General features: G+C 59.3%; 1 protein-coding gene across 16 annotated transcripts in view; it reads right to left on the bottom strand.

Moving 5' to 3' along the window:
• PTPRF (protein tyrosine phosphatase receptor type F) overlaps positions 1-22,402 on the bottom strand; it is an 84,737-nt gene that overhangs the window by 43,792 nt on the left and 18,543 nt on the right. For all 16 annotated transcript variants that reach the window (XM_051856577.3, XM_051856591.3, XM_051856590.3 and 13 more), the window contains exons 3-5: positions 17,114-17,259; positions 16,826-16,967; positions 3,656-3,844 (exon numbers count right to left, since the gene is read on the bottom strand). In XM_051856577.3, coding sequence (XP_051712537.1) covers positions 3,656-3,844; positions 16,826-16,967; positions 17,114-17,259 — 477 coding nt within the window. The remainder of the gene's footprint in view (positions 1-3,655; positions 3,845-16,825; positions 16,968-17,113; positions 17,260-22,402) is intronic.

Here is a 22,402-nt window from a genome sequence, read left to right on the forward strand (position 1 = left end):
AGCCACCTAAGGAAAGCTCTCAGGCCTGCTGAGTCACAACAAGGGATGCTGACATCTCAGAGCTGACAGCCGTTGACCCACGCAGGGCCTGGGGAGAGCGACTCACGGCTCCAGGCCTCAGCTCTGCCACCTGGTGTATCTCTGCACCTCTCCAAACAGCAACTTCCCCAGCAAATGTTTCCATCTCATAAGATGCAGGTGGGGGAGTAAGGGGAGTCCTGGGTCAGTTCCCAGGGCTGTGCTCGAGATGCTGACCAGCTTAGCGCCAAAGGGCAACAGACCACACACTCGCATGGCGCCCTCTGCAGGCCTGGTGGGAGGTGGGGCAGAGACAGTGGCTGGGCTCTTCCATCAGAGCTGGAGCCAGCAGAGTAGGGGCCACAGGCACCAGGCCTCTGCGTTGCCTACTCTTCTCAAGGCCACCAGGCCTTGGCTCAGGCACTTCGGGAGCGTGGCAGTGGTGTTAGGCTGTCCTCTGCAGTGACTGGGATGGTGGCTTGCACATTCAGGCCACACGCAGGAACACAGCAATGTCCTTGAGGCTCTGTCCAGGCTGGCAGAGCTCATGGGCCAAGAGCTCTTTCTAGCACCAATGGTGGCTATGAGCCCCACTAGGGTAGGTTAGCGTGCTCCGCGTTCTCTTCAAGTGTGGCTGCGACTCTGGGGCCCACACTGGGTCTCAGGTTCAAACGCCCCAGGCCTGGGTGGCGCATGCCGTGGCGGCCTCCTGTCTACTTCCTGCCCTGGGGGTACACCCTAGTTACAAGTGCTCAGGTCACAGCCTCCAGGGGAGCTCTGCGTACTGGTCAGTGGGGGCCTGAGGTCTGAAGGAGGGGACTGTGCAGATGCAGAGACACTTCCCAGGCCCTGCTGGGACCTCACAGGGGAGCTCCCGGGCCCAGTCACCCCAGGTGACTCCTTTAAGCCAGCTGGGAGTCGGGCAGGATAATCCCAGCCTGTCCTGCTTCCCAGGGCCGCAGGGGAGTCGGCCGCAACAAAGGGTGGCAAAGCACTCTGTATACTGTCAGTGATGCAGAAGCCGAGGAGGTCCCTGTGCAAGCCGAGTGCTCGGGGGCCTGCGTCCACTCCACAAAGGGACGTGGCTGTGAAACACACAGGGAACAGCCACACCCATCACCCTGCTAAATGGCAATGGTGCAGGGGCAGCAGCCGCTGGGGCCAAAGGTCAGACAAACACGGGGAAGGTCATTTTGCCACTGCAGGGTGGGATGAATAAGGCCCCTCAGGAGCTTGGACTGGACCATGACCTTCAGGATCACGGCTTCTAGGTGGCAGGGAAGGTCAAACAAAGAGCATGGCCCTGGGAAGTGGGGAGAGAAGTGGACATCAGTCTGCAGGGACAGGTGGCCACGATCAAGTTCATGAGCTCATTCATTCCACTGGGGCTCAGAGAGAGCTAGCCTGTGGCTGGGCTTGTGCTGGGTTGGGGGGCCCAAGTCCTCCCTGCAAGAGGTGCCCAGCCCAGGCGAGCTGCGTGGAGCACACAGCAGTGATGACGACAAGTGGGATGAGTCCTGAAGGAGGCGCCCGAGGCTCCAATGGGTGGAGGCTTTCAAGCTGAGGAAGCGGAAGGCGAGCGGAGGGCCAGGAGGTGGGTGAGGCTGGAGCAGCGCAGTTCAGGGCGAGTGGAGCTGCAGCAATAGGCAGGAACAGCTCTGTCCGCGGGGGCCCTGGTGGTCAACTGACTCTGGCTGCCCTGTCTCACTCACTCCTTACTGTAACTCCTCTTTAAGGATGAGAAAGACGATGCTGCAAGAAGTAACTCAGGGCACAGAGCCAGTGAGGGTGCGGCTGGCGATGCGAGCAGGGGACAACACTGGGGTTCTGCCTTGCACCTGCCCTGGGAGCATGGACTTGACCATGACCCAGAAGTGTCGGAGCATGGGAGGGATACAGGCAGAAAGCTCTGACTAGGCCTGGAGGGCAGACTCTCCCGGAGAGCCTGGGCGTGTGCCAGGGAGAGCACCCCGGCAATGGCAGGACAGAAGGACCAGTGTGAGAGCCGCGTGGGTGAAAACCAAGGGCCCTTGGTCCCTTACTGGAGTAGGGGTGGGGGAGGGTCTCGCGGGTTTCAGGTTGGGGGGACTGTCCCGTGTAGACAAAGTCAACAGCCGTGTGGGAAGGAGGTCACCACTTGTGCTGGCCAGCAGGACACCCACGAGGCAGCCGGACCTGTGTGTCGGAGCTCAGGCAAGATGTCGCTGTCTGGGCTGGAGGTGGCAGCGGGAGCTGTAGGGGTGTGGGCGAGCCCGCAGGGCACCGGCTCGGTTCTCGGGGCCCTGGGCCGCAGCAAGGAGCAGGGGAAGCCCCGCTGCAGGGAAGGTGGGAGGGAGGACGCGGCCGAGCAGCACCCGAGGGGCAGTGGCAGGGAGAGGGTGGCACAGGCCTGGCACACAGCAGGCCCCGCAGGAACACGTGATGACCGAATGCGCGGGACAGGGCGGCTTCCCAAAACCACTGCCCACCACGGACGGAGGAGGCGCCCAGGCCTGCGGGGAGCACAGTCTGGCTGCTTGGGGAGGTTGCCTGGGGGAACCACGGAAGACACACAGGGGAGCCGAACCGAGCCGGCCGCTGTGCAGTGCTGGGCAGCGGCCACCAACGCTGCCGGACCGTTTCCTGCCTTGATTACGGCTGTTTTAATTAACTGAGCTACAGCTGCCTCCATCTTGTTGAGTTTTAATTAAATTAAATGAGCTAACACTTCGTGGGCTGTCTCAGGCGGCCGTGGCTGGGGCCGGATTCTGCCCTGCTGGGTGGCTCATCTCTTCCTCCTCCCCTTGGGCACTGAGGCGGGCGTGGGCCTGGTGAGAGCTGGTGGGGAGCATCCGGTACCCCAGGGAGTGGCGGACGCCTGCAGGGCCCTGACAGGGGCAGCGTCGTGTCCTCCTTTTCGACGCTCGCCATCACAGCTGATGGGCAGCAGGGGCTCTGGCCGGCACCGGCCATCCGCCTGAGGCCCACCATCCCGCAGCCAGCAGGACCTCTGGAGCGAGCTCTGTTGGTCCAGCCTGTGCTGGCGGCAGACACAGAATGCAGTCAAGCTGATTCCAGGCCTCTTTTCCCACCCGCTCCGTTCCCACAAAATCGGAATCAATTATCCTGGCGGGAGCTTCACAGGCAGATCGATCAACTGGGCGACACCTCCTGCCTGGTCGCAACGGCATCCGTGCTCCCAGGGCTCTGAGCCGGCTCCACTGAGGCAGCCAAAGGAGACTGGTGGCTCTGGTGGCCGAGGGGCGGCAGCAAGTCCTCCCTGGGCTCTGGGCCCCTGAGGTCCAGCCTTTTGAAGCCTGATCAACCAGGCATTTTTGGTCTCTTTATGAGGCTAAGCTCCAGGCCATGGGGAAAGTGGAGGACAAATACCCACAGAGCACCTGCGTAGAGCTCGCCGCACGGAGCACGCTACACAAGCTGGGGGCGGCAGGACTGGCCCAGAGCCAACCGAGTCTGACAAACCCAGGAAGGTAAAGGCCCAGTAGACAACGAGCTGTCACCAGCATGCTCTTCCCTGGGCCTGGGGGCCTGGCGTGAGACCTGGCCCCCAGCCCTGGCGGGTCAGCCCCCAGACACCTAGGCCCACGAGGCAAGACACCTCTCCTGAAGTCTGGCGGCCCCTCGACCCTCAGCTCACCTGAACGCAGCTGCTTGATGCGGCCGTTGCTCGTGGAGGGGTCCACGGGAAGGAAGTCTTTGAACCAAGAGATCTCCGGGTCTGGGTTTCCGCCTGCTGCACACAGCATGGTGGCTGTGCGTGCCTTCTCCACCACCTTCAGCTGCGGCCCCATGTCGATGGTGGGGAAGCCAGAGGGCAGCTGCTCCACTGCAGACAGAGTGGACATGTTAGCGCCGGCCTTGCGCAGCCCAAGACCCCCATAGGCGGTGACCCTCTCCCCAACCCCGGACGTGTAAGCACGAAGCCTCCCCTCACGCGAGGGACGAGGGTCCTCAGTCCCTCTGGCAGGGCCGGGGGCTGCAGCGGGGCCCACCCTGGCCCAGGGAGAGAATTTCCAGGTCTGAGAAGCAGTGCTTCAGACTGAAGGTGTCAGCACTTATCTCTCTAGGCCCTGAGAACGCGGATCGATGCTCTGCTGGCCACAGCAGAACACGCCGGGTGGACACCAGGCTGTAGGGCCCTCAGCTCACGCAGCATCAACAGCCACAACCTGCACCCTTGCCTGCACACGCAGTGCTCCCTCCATGCCTGCATCCAGCCTTCAGTCACCCCATGGCACAGCCCAGGTCACAGCCTGGGCTCCGGGCCTACCCTGGACCCCCCTGCCCTGCCAAGGATCCCCTTCTAACCCGGGTCCTCACTTCCATCGCGTCTCAACTGCAGTCTTGACTGTTTCTGAACATGTAGAAGCTATAGGGATGTACCAAGGAAGGAGGCCAGGGAAGTACTGCTCAATGGGCTGCAGCCCACTTCTCAGAGGAGCGACGGGGACAGGCATCAGCACAGCCCACTCCCACTGCACACGGACTCTTGCAGGAGCCCTGAAGGCTGCGTCCCCTCGTCCCTTGGAAGCACGAGGAGCCGGGAGGACAGGCTCTGGACTAGGGAAGACCTGGTCGGACTCCTGTCTCCACTGCTCACTAGCTCTGGGTCGGGATGGGTTGCCATCCTTTTCTGCGTCTCTGCTTCGATCCGTACACAAGGTTCAAGTGCCCACCTCGTGAAGTCACCACAGGACCACATCCAATATTGCTCCCAAGGTGTCAGGGAGCTGAGAACAGAACCTGTGCCTGGCGACCATCAGCCAACACTACTGCAACTAATAAGGGCTGAGTCACCGGGTAGACGGGTGCTGGGGCTAGGGCTTAGGCCCCCCTTGCCACCCTAGGCTGGTGAGGGGCCCTCTCCACTGGGAGCAAACTGTCAGGTGTCTGTGAGAACTGGCAGAGCCTCTCCTCCAGTATGGACGTCAGGTACACCCAACGGGAGCAAGGGGGACCCTCTGTCCTTTGTCCACCTTCCAGCAAGAGCTGGGCTCCTTAGTGGGGGAGACGGGGCCACTGTACAGCTCCCTCCCAAAGGCCCTGCACAGGGCAGGCATGTGGGAGCATTTGCCGAGGCCAGACACCTATGCCAGGACTAAAGCACCTGGCCTGCTCGGAGGGGACAGAGTCAAGGTTTGGCAGAGCAGGCCCTCCCTGGGGACAGGGGGAGTGAGCGGGCAGGGGAAGGAGAGGAAGCTGGAGGAGCGAACGGGCAGGAGCAAGGTGCCCCCGTGTCCGCTGCCAGACCCCAGGTGTTTCCAGGTGCCAGCGCCATCCCACAGGGACACCATGAGGAGAAGGGTCTGGCTCTGGGAAGAAGCAGGACCCCTGGCACGGCCTCCCCGCCCCAGTCCTTCCCAGAAGCCGGCTGGACGCAGCCCTATAAATTCCGGATGTAAACCCAGCGTTTCCTTGGCTGTAAATATGATCCCACAGCGCCCTGACTTTCAACTCTGATTTTTAAAAAGAAAATGTTAACCAGCAGCAGGCGCATGGAGGGAGGCAGGGAATGAAGAGGCTAGGGATGCGCCAGGCAGGGCGATGGCTTCCTTTGGCCTTGCCCCCACCGGCTTTACAGGAAGGCCCCGTTGGGTGGGACCTGAGGGACACTCAGGGCTGCTAGAGCCATCCTGCCCGCCAGGACCCCAGTCTGGCTCTGCCCAGACCTCACTCCCACCTGCTCAGCCCTCATAGGGCCTGCGGGCAGGGGACGGCAGACAGGGGAGCCTGCTTAGGATCAGGGCCCACCAATCAGGTGGTCTCCATCTCTACCCGCAAGGTACCCATCAAGGAGAAGGGGAAAACACATAGTCGTCTGCAGCCCTGTGTCCCAGGAATCCACTCTGAATTCCTGACACGGGGAAGGTCTTTGGGATTTATGCCAAATTAAGGACAATTAATTTTCCTCCCTCAATTATCGCGCCCTCAATGGCTCCGTCCTTGGCTCAGATCATCCCTCAGGCACTGCCGCCAGAGCCTGACACCAGCAAGTGTGAAGAGCTGTCCATAAAACAGCGGGACCCCACGCCTGTCCCTGCGCCAGGCAGGAGTCCAGGCTGCACTCCCGTGCTGCTGTCCTGACACCCCGGGTCTCCCAGGAAGGCGCAGAGCCCCACAGCAGTGACCGCTGCTGCCTGCTTCCTTCTTCCACCCCACCCAGCACATTCAACTGCAGCTCTGAGCACGGTGGTATAAACAGACCCACCCACAGCACCCCCAAGTACCCACAGGGCTGGTGAGTACCCCAGGCAAGTGGCTCAGGCTCACATCACATCAGCACCCCAAACCCATCAGCGACTGGGGAAATGGACGCGAGGGCTAACAGGTTACACAGACAGAGCCTTTTTACTCTTCACAAATCGACTCAATCTTTACCAAAACCCTTGTGAGATACACCAGCACACCGGGGCTTAGGGAGCTGTGGAAACCTGCCCAAGGTCACACAGTTAAACAGGGGGTGGGGCTGGCCTTGAGACCAGGTGGTAGGACCCCAACTTCCTCGGAACCACCTGCAAGCCCTGGGGGCCGGCAGGTGAGGGGCTTCTCACGGGAACTGCGCTCCGCCCCCCCCCTCACCCCAGGCCGGCTAGGGGCGGGGCTCAGGGCTCCACTGCAGACCCCAACCCAACCCCGGTGGAGCCAGTATTTACCGCATAGGGAGCCCCCGGTGTCCTCACACGTGGACACCCGCGGGCACACACCTATGGCCCACAACCGGGAGGTACGCCCAGGTCCCTCAAATCGCGCCAGGCGGGTGACCGAGGGGCGGCCGGCGCGGGATGGAAGGAAGGGCCCCTCCCCCCTCCAGGCCACCCGGTAACCATGGCGACGGCGGAGAGGCGGGCGCCGCGGCGGAAGGGCTGCGCGTGTCCGTGCAGGCGCGCGCATCCGCGGTCGACTGGGCGCCGCCCTTCCCGCCCCGGCCTGGGCGGAGCGGCCGCAACACCCCCACAGCCCCCAGGACCTGGCTCAGCGACTCTGGGGAACCCTCCCTTTGGGCTTTCCTGCTCCAAGTCGTCGCAACACGCCTGGCCCTCACCCGGTGCCCAGTACCGTGCGCCGGCTTGTGCACAGGTAGCACCCACATTCCCCACAGTTTGTTCTGCCCACAAAAATCTGTAGGCACCTGTGGTGGGCGCGCACGTGTGCGGGAACGGCTTCTGCACCGCCGGCTGCAGGCTTCTGGACACTGCAGTGGGAGATCCCCACAGCCTTCCCTGCAGGGGGTCCCGCTGTTCCACGGCAGTGGAAGATGCCAGGCCTGGGGGTGGGGGGCTTTGGCAGGGAGAGTGGGTAGGGCTGGAGTGGCTGAAGCCTTGTAATGGAGCTGGCTGTTTGACCCCATGGCCCACCTGCTATCTTGGCGGCTCCCAGGAGGAAGTAACACTGGGGGGCAGAAAGCTTTCTGTGGGGAGGGGGAGAGCAGCCGCCAGGTGAGTCTGGTGGGAGCAGGGGGCTCTGTGGGGTGCTGATAGCTGAAGCCAGGGTGGGGTGGTCAGAGGACTGCCTGGGCAGGCTGCAGTGACTGGGCCCAGGGAGGCTGCTGAGGCCCTCTACAAAGCACACACAAGTCCCTTTGTCCAACTCTGCCTGGTGTTGGTGGCTGAGGCGGAGTTTGGGCCACGGGGCGGGGAGCGGGGGGCCTGCACCACGGAAGCTGACAGATGGAGGCGGCTTGCAGGGTCCCAGGGCCCCAGGGCCCGCAGCACCGTCTGTCAGCACACTCTTTGCAGCCGTGCTGACCCAGCCCCGGGGGCCACTCTGCGCGCACATCCCTGGGCTGGCACTGACTGTGAGCCTGACCCCCTCCCCTATTCCTGAGTGCTGGGTCTGGCCTCGCCCTGTCTCTGATTATACAGATACCTTCCTAGTACCTTAGAAACAGCCAGGGGCCCAGAGACACACATGGAGAGACAGGTGCAAAAATAGAAACCTCTATGTGCATGTGGACGGGCACCTGCAGTGGCATGCACCTGTGGAAAGACTCATGTCAGCAGAGCCAGAGGCGGGACATGTGGACACGGAAACACATGTGCAGACATGCTCTGTCAGAGACACACGTACACTGAGACTTGTGTACCTGGACGCACACACAGGGACACAGACACAGGTAGGAGCCTCGTGGGTGGCAAGGCTGCCAGCTCCCCTGCCCTTCAGGCACTCCAAGGAAGCCAAGGCTACCTCTGGCTCCGGGGCAGCTCTGTCCTCAGCAGTGTCAGGACAGAGACACCCCCAGCAGGGCAGAAGGCCCCACAGAACCACGAGCTCCCACTCTCCTGGAGAACCCAGCTTCCAGGCAGTCAGGGGGGCCTGGGGAGCCTTGGGCCCATCTCCCTTCGCAGCTTTCAGTCTCAATTTTCAGCTGTTTTTCCAAGAGAAAACTCCCACCTCTTCTAGCACTCAGATTTCATCAAACTTGGCATCTTAAAAGCCTGTTTTGTTTTTGAATCTGAGCTGTTTGGGGCCTGTCGGCAGCCAGGCCTCCCCCTCTCCGTCACCGCCCCGCCCTGGGCTTCCCTGGAGCTCCTCGTGGCCCTACCGAACCCTTGCCACCGCTGCCGCCGCCACCCCCCTGCCGAGTGAAGGCTGGGGCCATCCTGGGAGGACACTCAGGCGCTGGACTTTCCTCCTGGGGTCCCCCCACCTCCCTCGGATGCAGAGCATTGAGCCGTGCGTGCAGGCACTGCCTGAAGTCACTCCAGACCACTGACAGCCTCCCCTCCACTCCCTCCTCAGCCCCCTGCAGCCCGGCTGCCACCCGCGCTGCTGCCCGCAGCTTGCTCACCAAGGTCAATGATGACCCCACGGAGCTAAATCCACAGGACCCCGCCCAGCGCCCCTGGCAGCACCCCACCCCACTGACCACTCCTCCTTCGCTCACTCCCTGTCTTGACTTCCACAGCCTGGCACGAGCCTGGCTCCCCCCACCCCCCAACACCTCCTCCTGTAGGGAATCTCCTCCCAACACAAGAGGCAGCTCCAGGGCCTGCGTCTCCAGCCTGGCTCTGGCTCCCCAAGAGCTGCCATTTCCCAGCCTCCGCAACGCCGTCTCCAGATGTCCCTCTGGAGCGCCGGGCAGATGCGCCCAGGCCTCCTGGACGCCCCCACCCCACCCCAATGCATGCATACACCTGACTCAACAGATTTCTAGCTGGAATCGTCAGCTTGTCCCCTCAAACCCCACCCTCCCATCTCGGAGTCTTGGAAAACAGTTTCACCGGCTACCCAGCCCTGGAGTGGGCAGCCCAGGGTGTCACAGCTCCCCTGTGGCACAGGTAGCTGGGCCAGGCCACCCTCCTTCTAACTGCTCATAATCCATTCTCCCCTCTTCAGGCAAACGCCACCGCTCACCGGTCTCATGTGCACCTCACTCTGTACCCGCAGGGGCCTCTGGAGCCTAAATGTGATCACGTTACCCCCTGACTAAAATCCTCTCTCCCCTGGCAACCAAGGATGGGGAGTGTATATAGGCAGGGGCACTGACAATTCCGGATCCACTGGCTCCACTGTGGTCCTGAGGTTGGGGGGAGGGGAGTAAGCGAAGAGACCGTGCACACAGCAGACGCTGGGAGCAAATGGGGCTACCAGGGGAGGTGCCCAGCACCCAAGGCCGAGGGAAGAGGGGAGAGCACTGCCCACCCCCAGGAGGACTCATTCAGAAGGGAGCTCACTTGGGTCTTGGAAGACGGATCAGAACCAGGATAAAGGGTGGATCTTGGGTACCAAGAAACCCAGGGTCCGACCTTCAAAGGGCCTTTGGCAGTGCCTGTCTGCCTGCTACATTTCCTATCGCCGTGCCTGGGGCCCAGAACCTCAAAGAATCGGCTGTAGAATGCAGAGCCTCATGTCTCTGGGGTCCTGAAATCTGTGGCCATGGCAGGGTGTGAGGATAAGGACAAGTCACAAAGTCCACAGCTGCCTGGCCAGAGGCAATAGTAGGCCATGCCCTAGCTGCCAGGGGGAGGGAGGGAGGCTGGCCTGGGTTCCAGGTTCGGGGGCTCTTTCAATGTCTTCTGAGGCTGCAAGTCAGGTAGGTAACAGACCTGGCTTCTGCAAAACCAGTCTGTCGCCTCAGCATGTGTGCTGACAATACAAAGGGGTGCATCCTGCCGCTTGCAAAGCCTCAACTCCCCTCCTCTCAAAGTCAGGCCTGGGCAGTCATTCTCCCTCGGGTAGAGGGAAGGGACAGGCCTGGCCCAGACAAGATATACCAGGACGTGGCCATGTGTTGCTTATGGGCCCTCTGTCCCTGGCCTGTTTTCAAAGGGCCTGGGGGCGTGGTAGGGGGCTCAAGAAGTCCTTCACTGTCCACAGGTCCCAGAGCCTTCCAAAGTCAGAGCCACTGAAAAATCCAGAGGTCCAGGCCCAGCACAACACTGACTGACCCTCACCTTGGCCCCTCCCCAGAGTCTGCCACAAGGTATCAAACACCAGGCACTCCGTGCACACGCCTGGATTTCCGGGTCTGCATGGCACTGGAGATGTGGTCCTGGACAGTTAGCGGACATGGAGCCAGGTGGGAACAGGTGGCAGGAAGCTTGGTCTTGATAGGGAGGGGAGGAAGAGGACAGAGTTCCCCCAAGATCTTCCAAAGGCAGATCTGGGCAGGACCCCCATGTGGTTAACCGCCCCCCCCCCCATCCTGGCTGCCAGATGCTGAGGGGAGCCACTCCAAGTGCTGAAAACAACGGAGCCTGACCAGACTATCCCTCAGCCCTCTCCGTCCAGCCGTCCTGGCTGACCAACAGCTCCAAGCGGGGATCTTCAGGGGCCCCAGAAACAGTGAGCCCAGACACAGCAACTCTGGCCCCAGCAGCTCAGCGCAGGCTGCTTCCTGCTCACACGGCCCCTGCACACACAGCTTGTAAGGTGCACGCCACCTGCGGTACAGCCCCATCGCATGCCTGCTGCCTGCTGCACGCACACACACATACACACACACACACATGCGCGCACACACACCGCCTGCTGCATACACAGCCTATAAGGTATACACCACCTGCTGTACACCCCGCACCCCTCCCCCACTGCCTGGCGCATGCACCCGCACACAGTCTGCTTCACACCCCCTTCCGTAAGGAGCCCTACACGCTGCACCACACAGGGCACCCTCACCACACACAGCACACATGATCTGCTGTAGCCATGATCACAAGACAAACGCCGCGGCTGCTGCCTGCCCGCTGAGCCCTCGGAGGCAGGCCTCCCAGGACAAGGCGAAAACAGCGCATCCCTAACCCACAGCCTCTTCCCTCCTCCTCCTCCTGTCCCTTCCAGAACTGACCCTCCCCGAAGTCACCAGGGCCCCACCCACACCTCTTGCTGGTCCTGCTCTCTCCGGGGGCTTTCCTGCCTAGCCTGGCCCCTGGTGCCCCACAATGAGCTCAAGACCCTCGCTGCCCCCACCTCCAGGAGGGAAGCCCGGGAATCTAGGCCTGCCTCCCCTCCCCCAGCGCTCCCTCCCTCGTGAGGGAAAATGTCAGATTCCCTGTCTCAGTGGCGGCAGCGGGCGGGCTGGAGGGGGAGTGATTCAGCCGCCGCCTCAAGAGTGTGGAGCGAGAAGAGCTTTTCCTGCCATTACCGCGAGGGAGAGGCTGGCGCGCTAATGGCTTCAATTACCACTCAGACAGGAACGCGGGGCGCGGACGGGCTTGCCCCCAGCCAGCCCGTGCTGGGCACCCCACCTTGTGCCCAAGCCGGAGGGGGGCAGTGAGGCCAGAGAGCAGTCTTCCCTGGACAGCCGGAGGCTGCGGGGAGGGGAGGCGCGGGGCCGGGACTCCCCAGGGCAGCGAGGAACGCACACCTGAGCCGGGCTCCCCAGGCAGCCCTCAGCCCCTGTCTCATGTGTTTGGAGGGGTCCGTGCCAGTCTCACCCTCTCCCCAACCCCCGCACCCTGTGTGTCCTCCCAGGAACAGCCCTGGCTCCCCCCAGCTCCACCGCAGAGCTCCAGGAAGCCAGCCTTTCACTCAGTTCCTGCGGGCACCCCAGCTTTGGGTGGGGAGGCGGGACAGTCACAGTCTGGGCCACCTCCCCGTGGCCCCGCCCCCGGCGCGCCTTTCTGCCAAGTCCAGAGCTGGTCAAGGTTACACAGACCAGGAAAGTCAGCACTTTGTCTTCCGGGTGCTGTTTCAGGAGCAGGAGGGACTCCCCCAGGCCCACAGGCCCTCAGCCCCTCCAAGGGAACAGGGCAAGGGCGGGGACCTGCCCCACACCTGCTCCAGATACCTCCTCAGACACTGCCAACATCTCAGAGCCCACACACACACACACGCACCCTGGACCCTATCCCTATGCGTGAAGATGCCTCCAAACGCCCTGCCAGTGCAAGGGAGGCCTCCTCACCCAGCTCTGAAAGACCACCCGTGCCCATGTCCATGTCCATTAGGAGCAGCAGCCGCCCAGGGCAGTGGCAGAGGACACAGGGCCTAGGGGCCTTGAGGACACCTTGCTACCCGGCCCAAGAGCCCTGGCAGATGCCCTCAGGAGGAGGAGCCCTGGTCCTGGCCCTCTGGCCACTTCCCAAGTGCCAGGGCAGGGCAGATGGCACCCTGTGGGCAGATGCCAACAGGGCAGAGTTGAAATACATGCTCCCGGGTCACATGTCGGGACAGTGAGGTCAGGATTAGCAGGGAGGAACCCAGGAACATGGCAGTCAGTGATCCTGGCCCAGGGCTTGGCCTCTGGGCCGCAGCTCCACAACGTCCTCCCCAAGGGGACAGAAGATGGCAGGCGACTATGGGAGCCGAGCAGCTTCTTCACTCGTCCTCACGATGTGGTGCCTCCTAGCCCTGTGGCACCTGCTAAATCAGGCTGGGATCCCGGTAGGTGGCTAACTGTGCTGCATTCAGTTCTCCAAACCAGCCTGGGTGGTACATGTTACAGCCCTGTTTACAGATGGAACAAACGAGGCTCAGAGGCAGGGTTACTGGCTCAAGGTCGCCTGCAGGGTGCAGGGTCCCTGCTCTTGGCCACTGTCCTCCACGGCCCTGCCGAAGGACCGTGTGAAGCACAGTGGAACCCACCGGCTCACCCGGGGACACAGATGCAAGAGAGTTTCGGAGTGGATGCCTGTGTGAACACACAAAGCCACAGCATAGAAATGGCCAATGTGAAAAGATGTTCAACTGCTCTTGTAATCAAAGAAATGCAAATTAAATTGAAATGCCATTTTTTTTTGCCGATTAAGTTGGCAAAGATTTTTTTTTTAAATGATAATTCCCACTGCCGGAAAGAGGCCTCTTACGACCTGCTTGTCAGCAGTATAAACTGATACAACCTTCTGGAAATACTGACAGGCTTAACATTGCATGCGCCCTCTGACCCAGCGGTTCTCCTCCCATGGACCTGGGACAAGCCAATAATCAGGGAAGTGAACGCACCTACGTGTAAGGACACCTATGGCATTTTATTTATAAAAGCAAAACACTTTGAACAACATATGTATCCAACCATAAGGGAATGGCTAGATAAATTAGGGTGTTTCCATGTGACAGCTCACCCATGGCCATTAAAAATAATGAGGCAGAAAAATATCTAATGGCAAGGAAGATGTTCACAATATGGGTTTTTTTGGTTTGTTGCTTTTGTTTTTATATTTGAGAAGCACAGAGAAAGATTCCCCACCTGCTAGTTCACTCCATATATGCCTGGTGAAGTTGGGAGCAGGGAACTCAACCCAGGTCTCCCCTCATGAGTGGCAGGAACTCAATTATTTGAGCTACCACTGCTGCCTCCCAGAGTCCAAATTAGCAGGAAGCTGGAGTCAGGAGCCAGAGCCAGGAATTAAATCCAGGCGCTCTGATGTGCACTGCTGCTGTTTTACCTACGAGGCCAAATGCTGGCCCCTGATTTTTGTTTTGTGTGTGCTCTGAAAGGCAGAGAGACAGAGAGGGAGAAGGGAGATCCCCAGTTGCCCCCTAAAGTTGGGGCTCAGCCAGACCAGCCAGACCAGAGTCAGGAGCTTAGAACTCAGTTCAGATATGTTCCGTGGGTGGCAGGGCTCCAGGTACTTGAACCATCACCTGCTGCCTCCGAGGGTGCACGTTAGCAACAAGCTGGACTGGAAGCAGGGTAGAAACTTGAACCAAGGGACTCCAAGATGGGATGCACAGTGACTTAACTGCTGCTCCAAATGCCTTCCCCTTTTGTTGTTTTAAAAGAGCCGTCTACAAATCACTAGAGAGTGATCTAATTTCTGATATATAGTACACACACACACACACACACACACACACACACAAACGGGTATGCACAGAAAATGGGCCACAAAGAAATAACCAGGGGCCAGCGCTGTAGCGCAGTGGGTTAAAGCCCCGACCTGAAGCGCCGGCATCCCCTATGGGTGCCAATTCTAGTCATGGCTGTTCCTCTTCCAATTCAGCTCTCTGCTCTGGCCTGGAAAAGCAGCAGAAGATGGCCTGACCACTTGGGTCCCTGCACCTACATGGGAGACCCGGAAGAAGCTCTTGGTTCTTGACTTCGGATTGGCTCAGCTCCTGCTGTTGTGGCCATTTAGGGAGTGAACCAGTGGATGGCAGACCTCTCTCTATCTCTCTCTGTAATTCTTTCAAATAAATAAAAGCAAATTAAAAAAAAAAAAAAAGAAGAAGAAGACTGGGGCCGGCACTGTGGCGCAGCAGGTTAAAGCCCTGGCCCGAAGCACTGGCATCCCATATGGGCACTGGTTCTAGTCCCAGCTGCTCCTCTTCCGATCCAGCTCTCTGCTGTGGCCTGGGATAGCAGAAGATGGCCCAAGTCCTTGGGCCCCTGCACCTGCGTGGGAAACCTGGAAGAAGCTCCTGGTTCCTGGCTCCTGGCTTCGGATTGGTGCAGTTCCAGCTGTTGTGGCTGGAGTGAACCAGCGGAAGGAAGACCTTTCTCTCTGTCTCTACCTATCTCTGTAACTCTTTCAAATAAATAAAATAAATCTTTAAAAAAATAACTAGACATTAACAATAGAGGTAAGATAATGAGTGATTTAAATTTTTCCTTGTTATTCTATACTTTTCAATTTTTCAACACTAAACAGATATTGGTATTGCATTTTAAAAAGAAAGCAGGGGTAGGCGTTTGGCAGGTAAGACACTCACATCCCACATCAGAGTACCTGGGTTTGACACCCAGCTCCAGCTCCTAACTCCAACTGCTCTCCAGCGAAGGCCCTGGGAGGTATCAGTGATGCCAAATGTAAGTGGGTTCCTGCCACCCACATGGGAGACCTGGATTGTGTTCCTGACTCCTGGCTTTGGTTCTGGCCCAGCCCTGGCTGTTGCAGGCATCTGGAGAGTGAACCAGCAGATAGGAGTTCTCTCTGTGTCTGTTTGTCTCACTGTACCTCTCAAATAAATATTTAGGGCCCGGTGTTGTGGTGGAGCAATGCTGCCATCCCATATGGGCACTAGTTCATGTCCTGGCTGCTTCACTTCCTATCCAGCTCCCTGCTAATGGCCTGGGAAGCAGCAGAAGATGGCCCAAGTGCTTGGGCCCCTGCCACCCACATGGGAGACTCAGGTGAAGCTTCTAGCTCCTGGCTTTGGCATGGTCCAGCACCAGTCATTGTGGCCATCTGGGGAGTGTACCAGCAGATGGAAGATCTCTCTCTCTCTCTCTCTGTAATTCTTTCAGATAAATAAATAAATCTTTAAAATTAATAACAATTTTTTAAAAGATTTATTTTATTTACTTCAAAGACAGTTACAGAGAGAGGTAGAGACAGAGAAAAAGGTCTTCCATCCGCTGGTTTACTCCCAAGATGGCTACAACAGCTGGAGCTACACCAATCCGAAGCTAGGAGCCAGGAGCCAGAAGCTTCTTCCTGCTCTCCCAGGTGGGTGCAGGGGCCCAAGGACTTGGGCCATCTTCTTCTGCTTTCCCAGGCCATAGCAGAGAGCTGGATCAAAAGTGGAGCAGCCGGGACTAGAACCGTCACCCATATGGGATGCGGGCGCTTCAGGCCAGGGCTTTAACCCGCTGCACCATAGTGCCGGCCCCTATAATTAATAACAATTTAAATAAAACTCACATAAACACACCATTTTGAAAATACACCCACAGACCACATTCAGACGGATGAACCCGATGGCTGGGGTCTGAGCATGTCACTCCCCACCGCTGGTGGCTTCCTCTGCCAGAGAAAAGTGGCAGCCTGATCCTGTGCGTCTGCCTTCCAACCTCTCCAGCTGCTCCCCTCCAGCTCTCAGACCCCTGTCCAAAAGCCAACTCCACACATCTCAACTGCCTCCCCCAACTCCACACTTCTCAAGATGTGGCTTACACACAGCTCTCTCCTCGCTTGTGCACCCCCAGCCCTTTGGGCTGTCCCCACAGAACATCCTGAGACTGCGTATCTCAGGTTCAGCGCCCAGGGCAGATGATCCGCTGGACTTCAGGGCAGTTCAGGGAGTGCTTGCGGAAGAAAGGAGAAGCCACCAAGTGACAGAAGACGTCAAAACCCATAGGGAGAGCCTCAGCCACCAGTCTGGGCCCTGGCACATAGCAGCAACAAGAAACACACCTGTCTGACACCTACCACAGAACTCCACGTGAAAATCAGGCCCCCTGGCACAACCACCTAGGGACACCCAGCTGCAGCTCCACACCTCCAGCCAGAGCCCAGGCATACACACAGCTGGTCTTGGCACAAGCCACACCATCAAGGCCAGGTACAGTGACCACCCGGTCCACCACTGACTTCGGCCGACACCAAGATGGCCAGCCCACCTTTCTGCCAAATGCACATGGGCCCGTGGCAGGGCCACAGCTGGCTAGCTGGGTGTCGCCACCGTGCCCCTCCCTGGCTCGTACCTTCAAGCACCGAGAGCTTGGCACTGGTGTTGATCTCCCCCAGACTGTTGGTGGCTGTGCACTCATAGATGGCTTCGTCTCGCTGTGCCCGCAGCGGCTGGATCCGCAGCACTGACCCTGCCCCATCGTCAAACTCGATGACCTGCCAGAGGACAGACGGTTGGTCATGGCCTGCTCAGAACACGGGGGCCTGCTCGGTGTCAGCTGCCCTCCCACTCCCAGCAGGACCACAGAGAGGAGTGGGACCAGGCTCCAAGTCCTGCCTGCCCCTGCCCACTGAGACCATACCTCAAAGCGCTGGGAGCTGACTTTCTTCCCCTTCTTCATCCATGTGATGCGTGGCTTGGGTTCCCCTGTGGCTTGGCACACGAAGGACGCCACGCCTCCCGACAGCCCAGTCTGGTCCTCAGGGACCTTAACAAAGACAGGTTTGCCTGGAAGAGAGGGAGACACCAACTCATTACGGCATGGTCACTACCAGCACGGCCAGCGGTACAGGCGGCAGTCCCAGGGGACAGTGGGCGGGCAAGCGAGAAAGACTGTCAGAGAAATTAATCAGGGCCCCTCGCCCTTGCCCAGGGCTCCACCTGTGCCAGGCACCGTCCAGAAAGCTGAACGTTCACTGACTTCTTTGCACATGAGCTGGGTGCTGCAATTACCTCTGTTGACATAGAAGAAAAACCAAAGCACAGAGAGAGTAAGGGATTTGTCCAACACGACGCAGCTGGGAGGAGGCAGAGCCATGATCTGAGCCCAGGGTTTAGGCTTCTGTCTCTGACCCCTCACCAACCCACAGCCCTAGAAAGAGCATCCTGGAAAGCTTCTGGGAAGACCCTGGAGACCGCCCCTCCCCCACTGCTCTCCCTCCCTCGGGGAGGGCACCTCCAGCCACCTCCAGGCTCCAGCCAGGACCCAGGACTCCTCCTCTCCCTGGCCCCCACATACCAGCCGCCCCAAAGGCCCAGACATTCCAGCTTCTAAGTATCTCTGGACGCCTTCCCAGGTAAATGCTTTCCTGTAAACCTGCCCCTCCCCACCTCTACCCCCACTGACTTGGCTACTGCCTTCCCACAGTATGGGCAGACGGTTCCCCAAGGTCCCCCTTCAAGGGGAGGCAGAGGTGGGGGCCCAGACTCTGTGCTGCCACACACACCCACATCACCGGGGCCAACCCACAGCTCCTATCCCTGCAAATGCCACTGCCCAGGGTCCCAGGGCCAGATAAGCCCGGCTCATGAAGATGTAGCAATGCCTCGTTAGTCCTGACAGCAGATCCATGTCCTATTAATCAGGCCAATGAACAGCTCTGGGAAGGACTAACACCGTGAGAGATGACCTTTCAGATCACCCGCTCGGTGCCCGCGAGCCCGGGCCCAGGCCGGACCCTGGCACGGAAGCGCAGTGCTTGGCTAAGCAGCCACTCCAACCCACTCCTTCGTCCCCAGCATCCCAGCTGACGGGCTCCCAGGGGTCACCCACTCGTCCAAAGCTGCAAAGCCAGCGAGTGGCACATCTGGAACTGAATTCAGGCTGCTGGACTCCAAATCAGCTGGCACACAAAAGTTCACCTGGGATTGTGGGGGCCCTGCCAGGAGCAAGGTGGTGGGGTGCTGGGGGCTGAAGCCAGGCTGAGGAGAGAGTGGGAGGTGAGGAAGTGGACAGCACAGGGCCGCGTGAGGAGCTGGGATTTGGGGGGGAAGAGGGCTAGGGGGAGGCTTGTACATTAAAAAAAAAAAAAAAAAGAAATGTATTTACTTGAAAGTCAGAGTTAGAGAAAGGGAGACAGAGAGAGAGACAGAGAGAGATCTTCCATTTGCTGGTTCACTCCCCAGATGGCTGCAATGGCCAGGGCTGGGCCAGGCCAAACCAGGAGCTTCATGGGGGTCTTCAATGTGGGTGACAGGGGCCTAGACACTTTGGCCATCCTCTGCTGCTTTTCCCAGGACATTAGCAGGAGCTGGATTGGAAGTGGAGCAGCTGGGATTTGAGCCAGTGCCCATATGGAATGCCAGCATTGCAGGTGGCAGCTTTATCGGCTACATTACAACAGCGCCCCCTCCACTTTTTTCTTTTTTTTTAAGACTCATTTATTTATTTGAAAGGCAGAGTTATAGAGGCAGAGGCAGAGAGAGAGAGAGAGAGAGAGAGGTCTTCCGTCTGCTGGTTCACTCCCCAGTTGGCCACAACGGCCGGAGCTGTGCCGATCCGAAGCCCGAAGCCAGGAGCCAGGAGCTTCTTCTGGCTTTCCCACGCAGGTGCAGGGGACCAAGCACTTGGGCCATCCTCTACTGCTTTCCTAGGCCATAGCAGAGAGCTGGGTCGGATGTGGAGCAGCCAGGTTTACCCACTTCACCACAGCCCCTGCTTATCTTTTTCTTCTTCTTTTTTTCATTTTACTTTTTTGACAGGCAGAGTTAGACAGTGAGAGAGAGAGAGAGACAGAGAGAGAAAGGTCTTCCTTCCATTGGTTCACCCCTCAAATGGCCGCCACGGCCGGCGCAATCCGAAGCCAAGAGCCAGGTGCTTCCTCCTGGTCTCCCATGTGGGTGCAGGGCCCAAGCACTTGGGCCATCCTCCACTGCCTTCCCGGGCCACAGCAGAGAGCTGGACTGGAAGAGGAGCAACCGGGACAGAATCCGGCGCCCCAACTGGGACTAGAATCTGGGGTGCTGGCACCACAGGCGGAGGATTAGCCAAGTGAGCTGCGGCACCAGCCATCTTTTTCTTCTTAAAACACAAGTGGGGCCAGTGCTATGGCATAATGGGTAAAGCTGCCGTCTGTAGTGCCAGCATCCCATATGAGCACCTGTTTGAGTCCTCGCTACTCCACTTCTTATCCAGCTTTGCTATGGCCTGGGAAAGCAATAGAAGATGGTCCAAGTGCTTTGGCCCCTGCACCCACATGGGAGACCTGAAGAAGATTCTAGCTCCTGGCTTTGGATAGGCGCTGTTCCAGCCGTTGCGGCCAATTGGGGAGTGAACCAGAGGATGGAAGACTTCTCTCTCTCTCTCTGTAACGCTCTCAAATAAATAAATAAATAAATATTAAAAAAAAAGACACGAGATAATATTTAAATAAAAGTGTGGGGTGCAGTGGGATAAGCCACTGCCTGGGATGCCAGCTTTCTATATTCTACTCTGGATCCAGCTCCCTGCTAATATTAGTGCCTGGGAAAGTATAGGAAGAGGGCACAAGCACTTGGACCGCTGCACCCAGGTAGGGGGATCCAGATGAAGCTGCAGGCTCCTGGCTTTGGCCTGGCCCAGCCCTGGCTATTGTGGGCATGCAGGGAGTGAAACAACGGATGGAAGACCTTTCTCTCTGTCTCTCCCCCTCTCTCGCTATCTCTGACTTCCAAATAAATAAAGGAAAGGCTTAGCACAGAGAGATATAGAGCGCTGATCCAGGAGACAGAGGGGCAGCAGGTGGGGCACAGTCGCCAAGGAGAGAAGGGTCCAGGGCACCAGAGCGCTGAGGGGGTGGGAGCTGCAGGCAGAGAGAGCAGGGAGGAGAATTTATGGAAAACCCCTGGCCTGTGTGTTCTGGGGTTCCGTGTGGTGATTACACAACACTCACCTTCCCTGAGCCTATTTTCTCACCTGCTGGGGACAAGGGGTCTGTGCAGGCGACAAACAACGTGTGTATGCTGCTCTGCACGTGCTGCGTCCTCCGTCCGTGCAGCCACCCCCTCATTAGCTTCACCACTCTTAAAGCAACCCCATAGGTAGGTGGAAGTATCATGCCCATTTTAGAGATGGGGAAATGGAGGCACAGAGGGACTGGAGATGGAGCCAGGGCTTGATCCAGCATTCAAAATCCCCAGCTTTCTGCCTCCGTGCAGAAAGGAAACTAGGACCCCAGCTGACTCTGCCTTTGGAAGACCTAGGGTGGGTGAGGGCAGCTGTTCCAGGGGAGCCGGAGCAGGGTGGGTGCAGGGCAGCCTCAGTGGGGAAGCACGCGTGAGCCTGTGGGCCCAGGGCAAGGAGGTCACAGGGTTTTCAGAACCTGTCTCCTCGCCCTTCCCCCAACTGCCCTAGGAAGGAGGCTCGGGACACCAGCATGCAACTGTCTGCACAGCCTGTCCTGCGGGGACCTCCTACCCAGGGTTCCCTGGGGCTGTCCCCTGTGCAGCCCCCCCCCAACTATGCAGTCCTCCCCATACCAGAGGACCTCAGAGAGCCACACCCCCTCTCCTCCCGGGCTGCTGCACTCTTCCCTGGCCTAAGGAGCTGATGTCCCGGCCTCCAGCCTCACCCCTCCCACACTCAGCAGCCAGGACACCCTGAGAGCCTCGCTCCTCATCAGAGCTCTCCAAGGGCCTCCCACCCTCCGAACCAGACGTATAAAATGCCTATCATGGCAGACAAAGCCCTGGCAGGTCTGCCGCAGCCACTCTCCCCAGAGCCCTGGACAAGCACCGTCACCTGTGGCCTCCGGGCCTTTGCACAGTTGCTCCTTTGACTGAGGGCCTCTTAAGCTGCCTGTCCACCCACTCACTCTTACTCACTTTCCCATCTCCAGGTAAACATCATCCGGGGTTCCCGCCACCACCTCACCCCACACTGACTCAGTCCCGGCCCCGAGCCCTCTGCCAACCACAGCACAGCTCACGGCGTGCTACAGAGGTGTGTGAGGTAATAACTTGCTCACGGCTTATTAGGTGCATGTATGAGGTTATGGCTTTTGTAGTCTCTGGGGTTTAGTAACCGCTTCTCTGCCTTGAACACCCGCTGGGAAGAGCAGAGCCCCCGCCAGTCCTATTTCCTGTCCGTTCTCAGGGTCTGACCCAGTCGCAGGCACCCGGGGGTGCTGAGGAAGGAATGGGGGGAAGAGACTGCAGCCCCTCACACATCACGGGCAGAGAAACCCTGGGCAGAAAGTCCCCGGGCCTGCTGGCTCCTGCCTCAACGTGTCCGCTGCTGAAACCAGAGGCTGGAACCCGTTGAACTGGAATGGCTGGGCAAGCGAGCCTGGGGGCGGGGCAGGGCGGGGCCTGCACACCAAACAAAGAACCCAGAAGCCGGAGGAGGGCCAGGTGTGGGTCCTGCTGGCTGCCCAGAGCCCAGGGGAGGCTGCAAGGTGCCTGAGGCCCTGGGCGGTGGTGGGGGCAGAACCCCTGCTCCCTTGCAAGGTGCAGAGGCGCCAGCGCCAGCGCCCTGCCCTCCCACCTCCCAGCCCAGGCGGGCACGGCAGTGCTGCCCAAGCCAGTGCAGCCAGGGGGCTGGACGGGCAGACCCCACCCCGCCCTTGCTCCCCTGGAATCCACCCTTCCCACCCCAGGGCAGCCCACACAGCTTCTGTGCCAACCCCCAGCTCTTCCTCTCCCCTTCGGTTCACTGAGAATCTTGGGGAGCACAGAGCTGACACACTCTGCCCCCAGACCTTCTCCTGCCTGACCGCTCCAGGCTCACCACCTTCCTACTCTCGCAGTGTTTTCCGAGCAAGGCCAAGGACTGTGGTGAGAGCACAGCACGAACTTGCTGGGCCCACGGCCACCTCCCTCCTTTGGGTCTTGCCTGGTCAGGCAAGAGGAAGCTACCCAGGGTGGGGGCAGAGCAGGCCTCCAGGGAGGGTTG

This window comes from Oryctolagus cuniculus, chromosome 7 (assembly GCF_051225735.1).
Source record: "Oryctolagus cuniculus isolate XC-2025 breed Fujian yellow rabbit chromosome 7, ASM5122573v1, whole genome shotgun sequence".
NCBI classification, from domain to species: Eukaryota; Metazoa; Chordata; class Mammalia; order Lagomorpha; family Leporidae; genus Oryctolagus; species Oryctolagus cuniculus.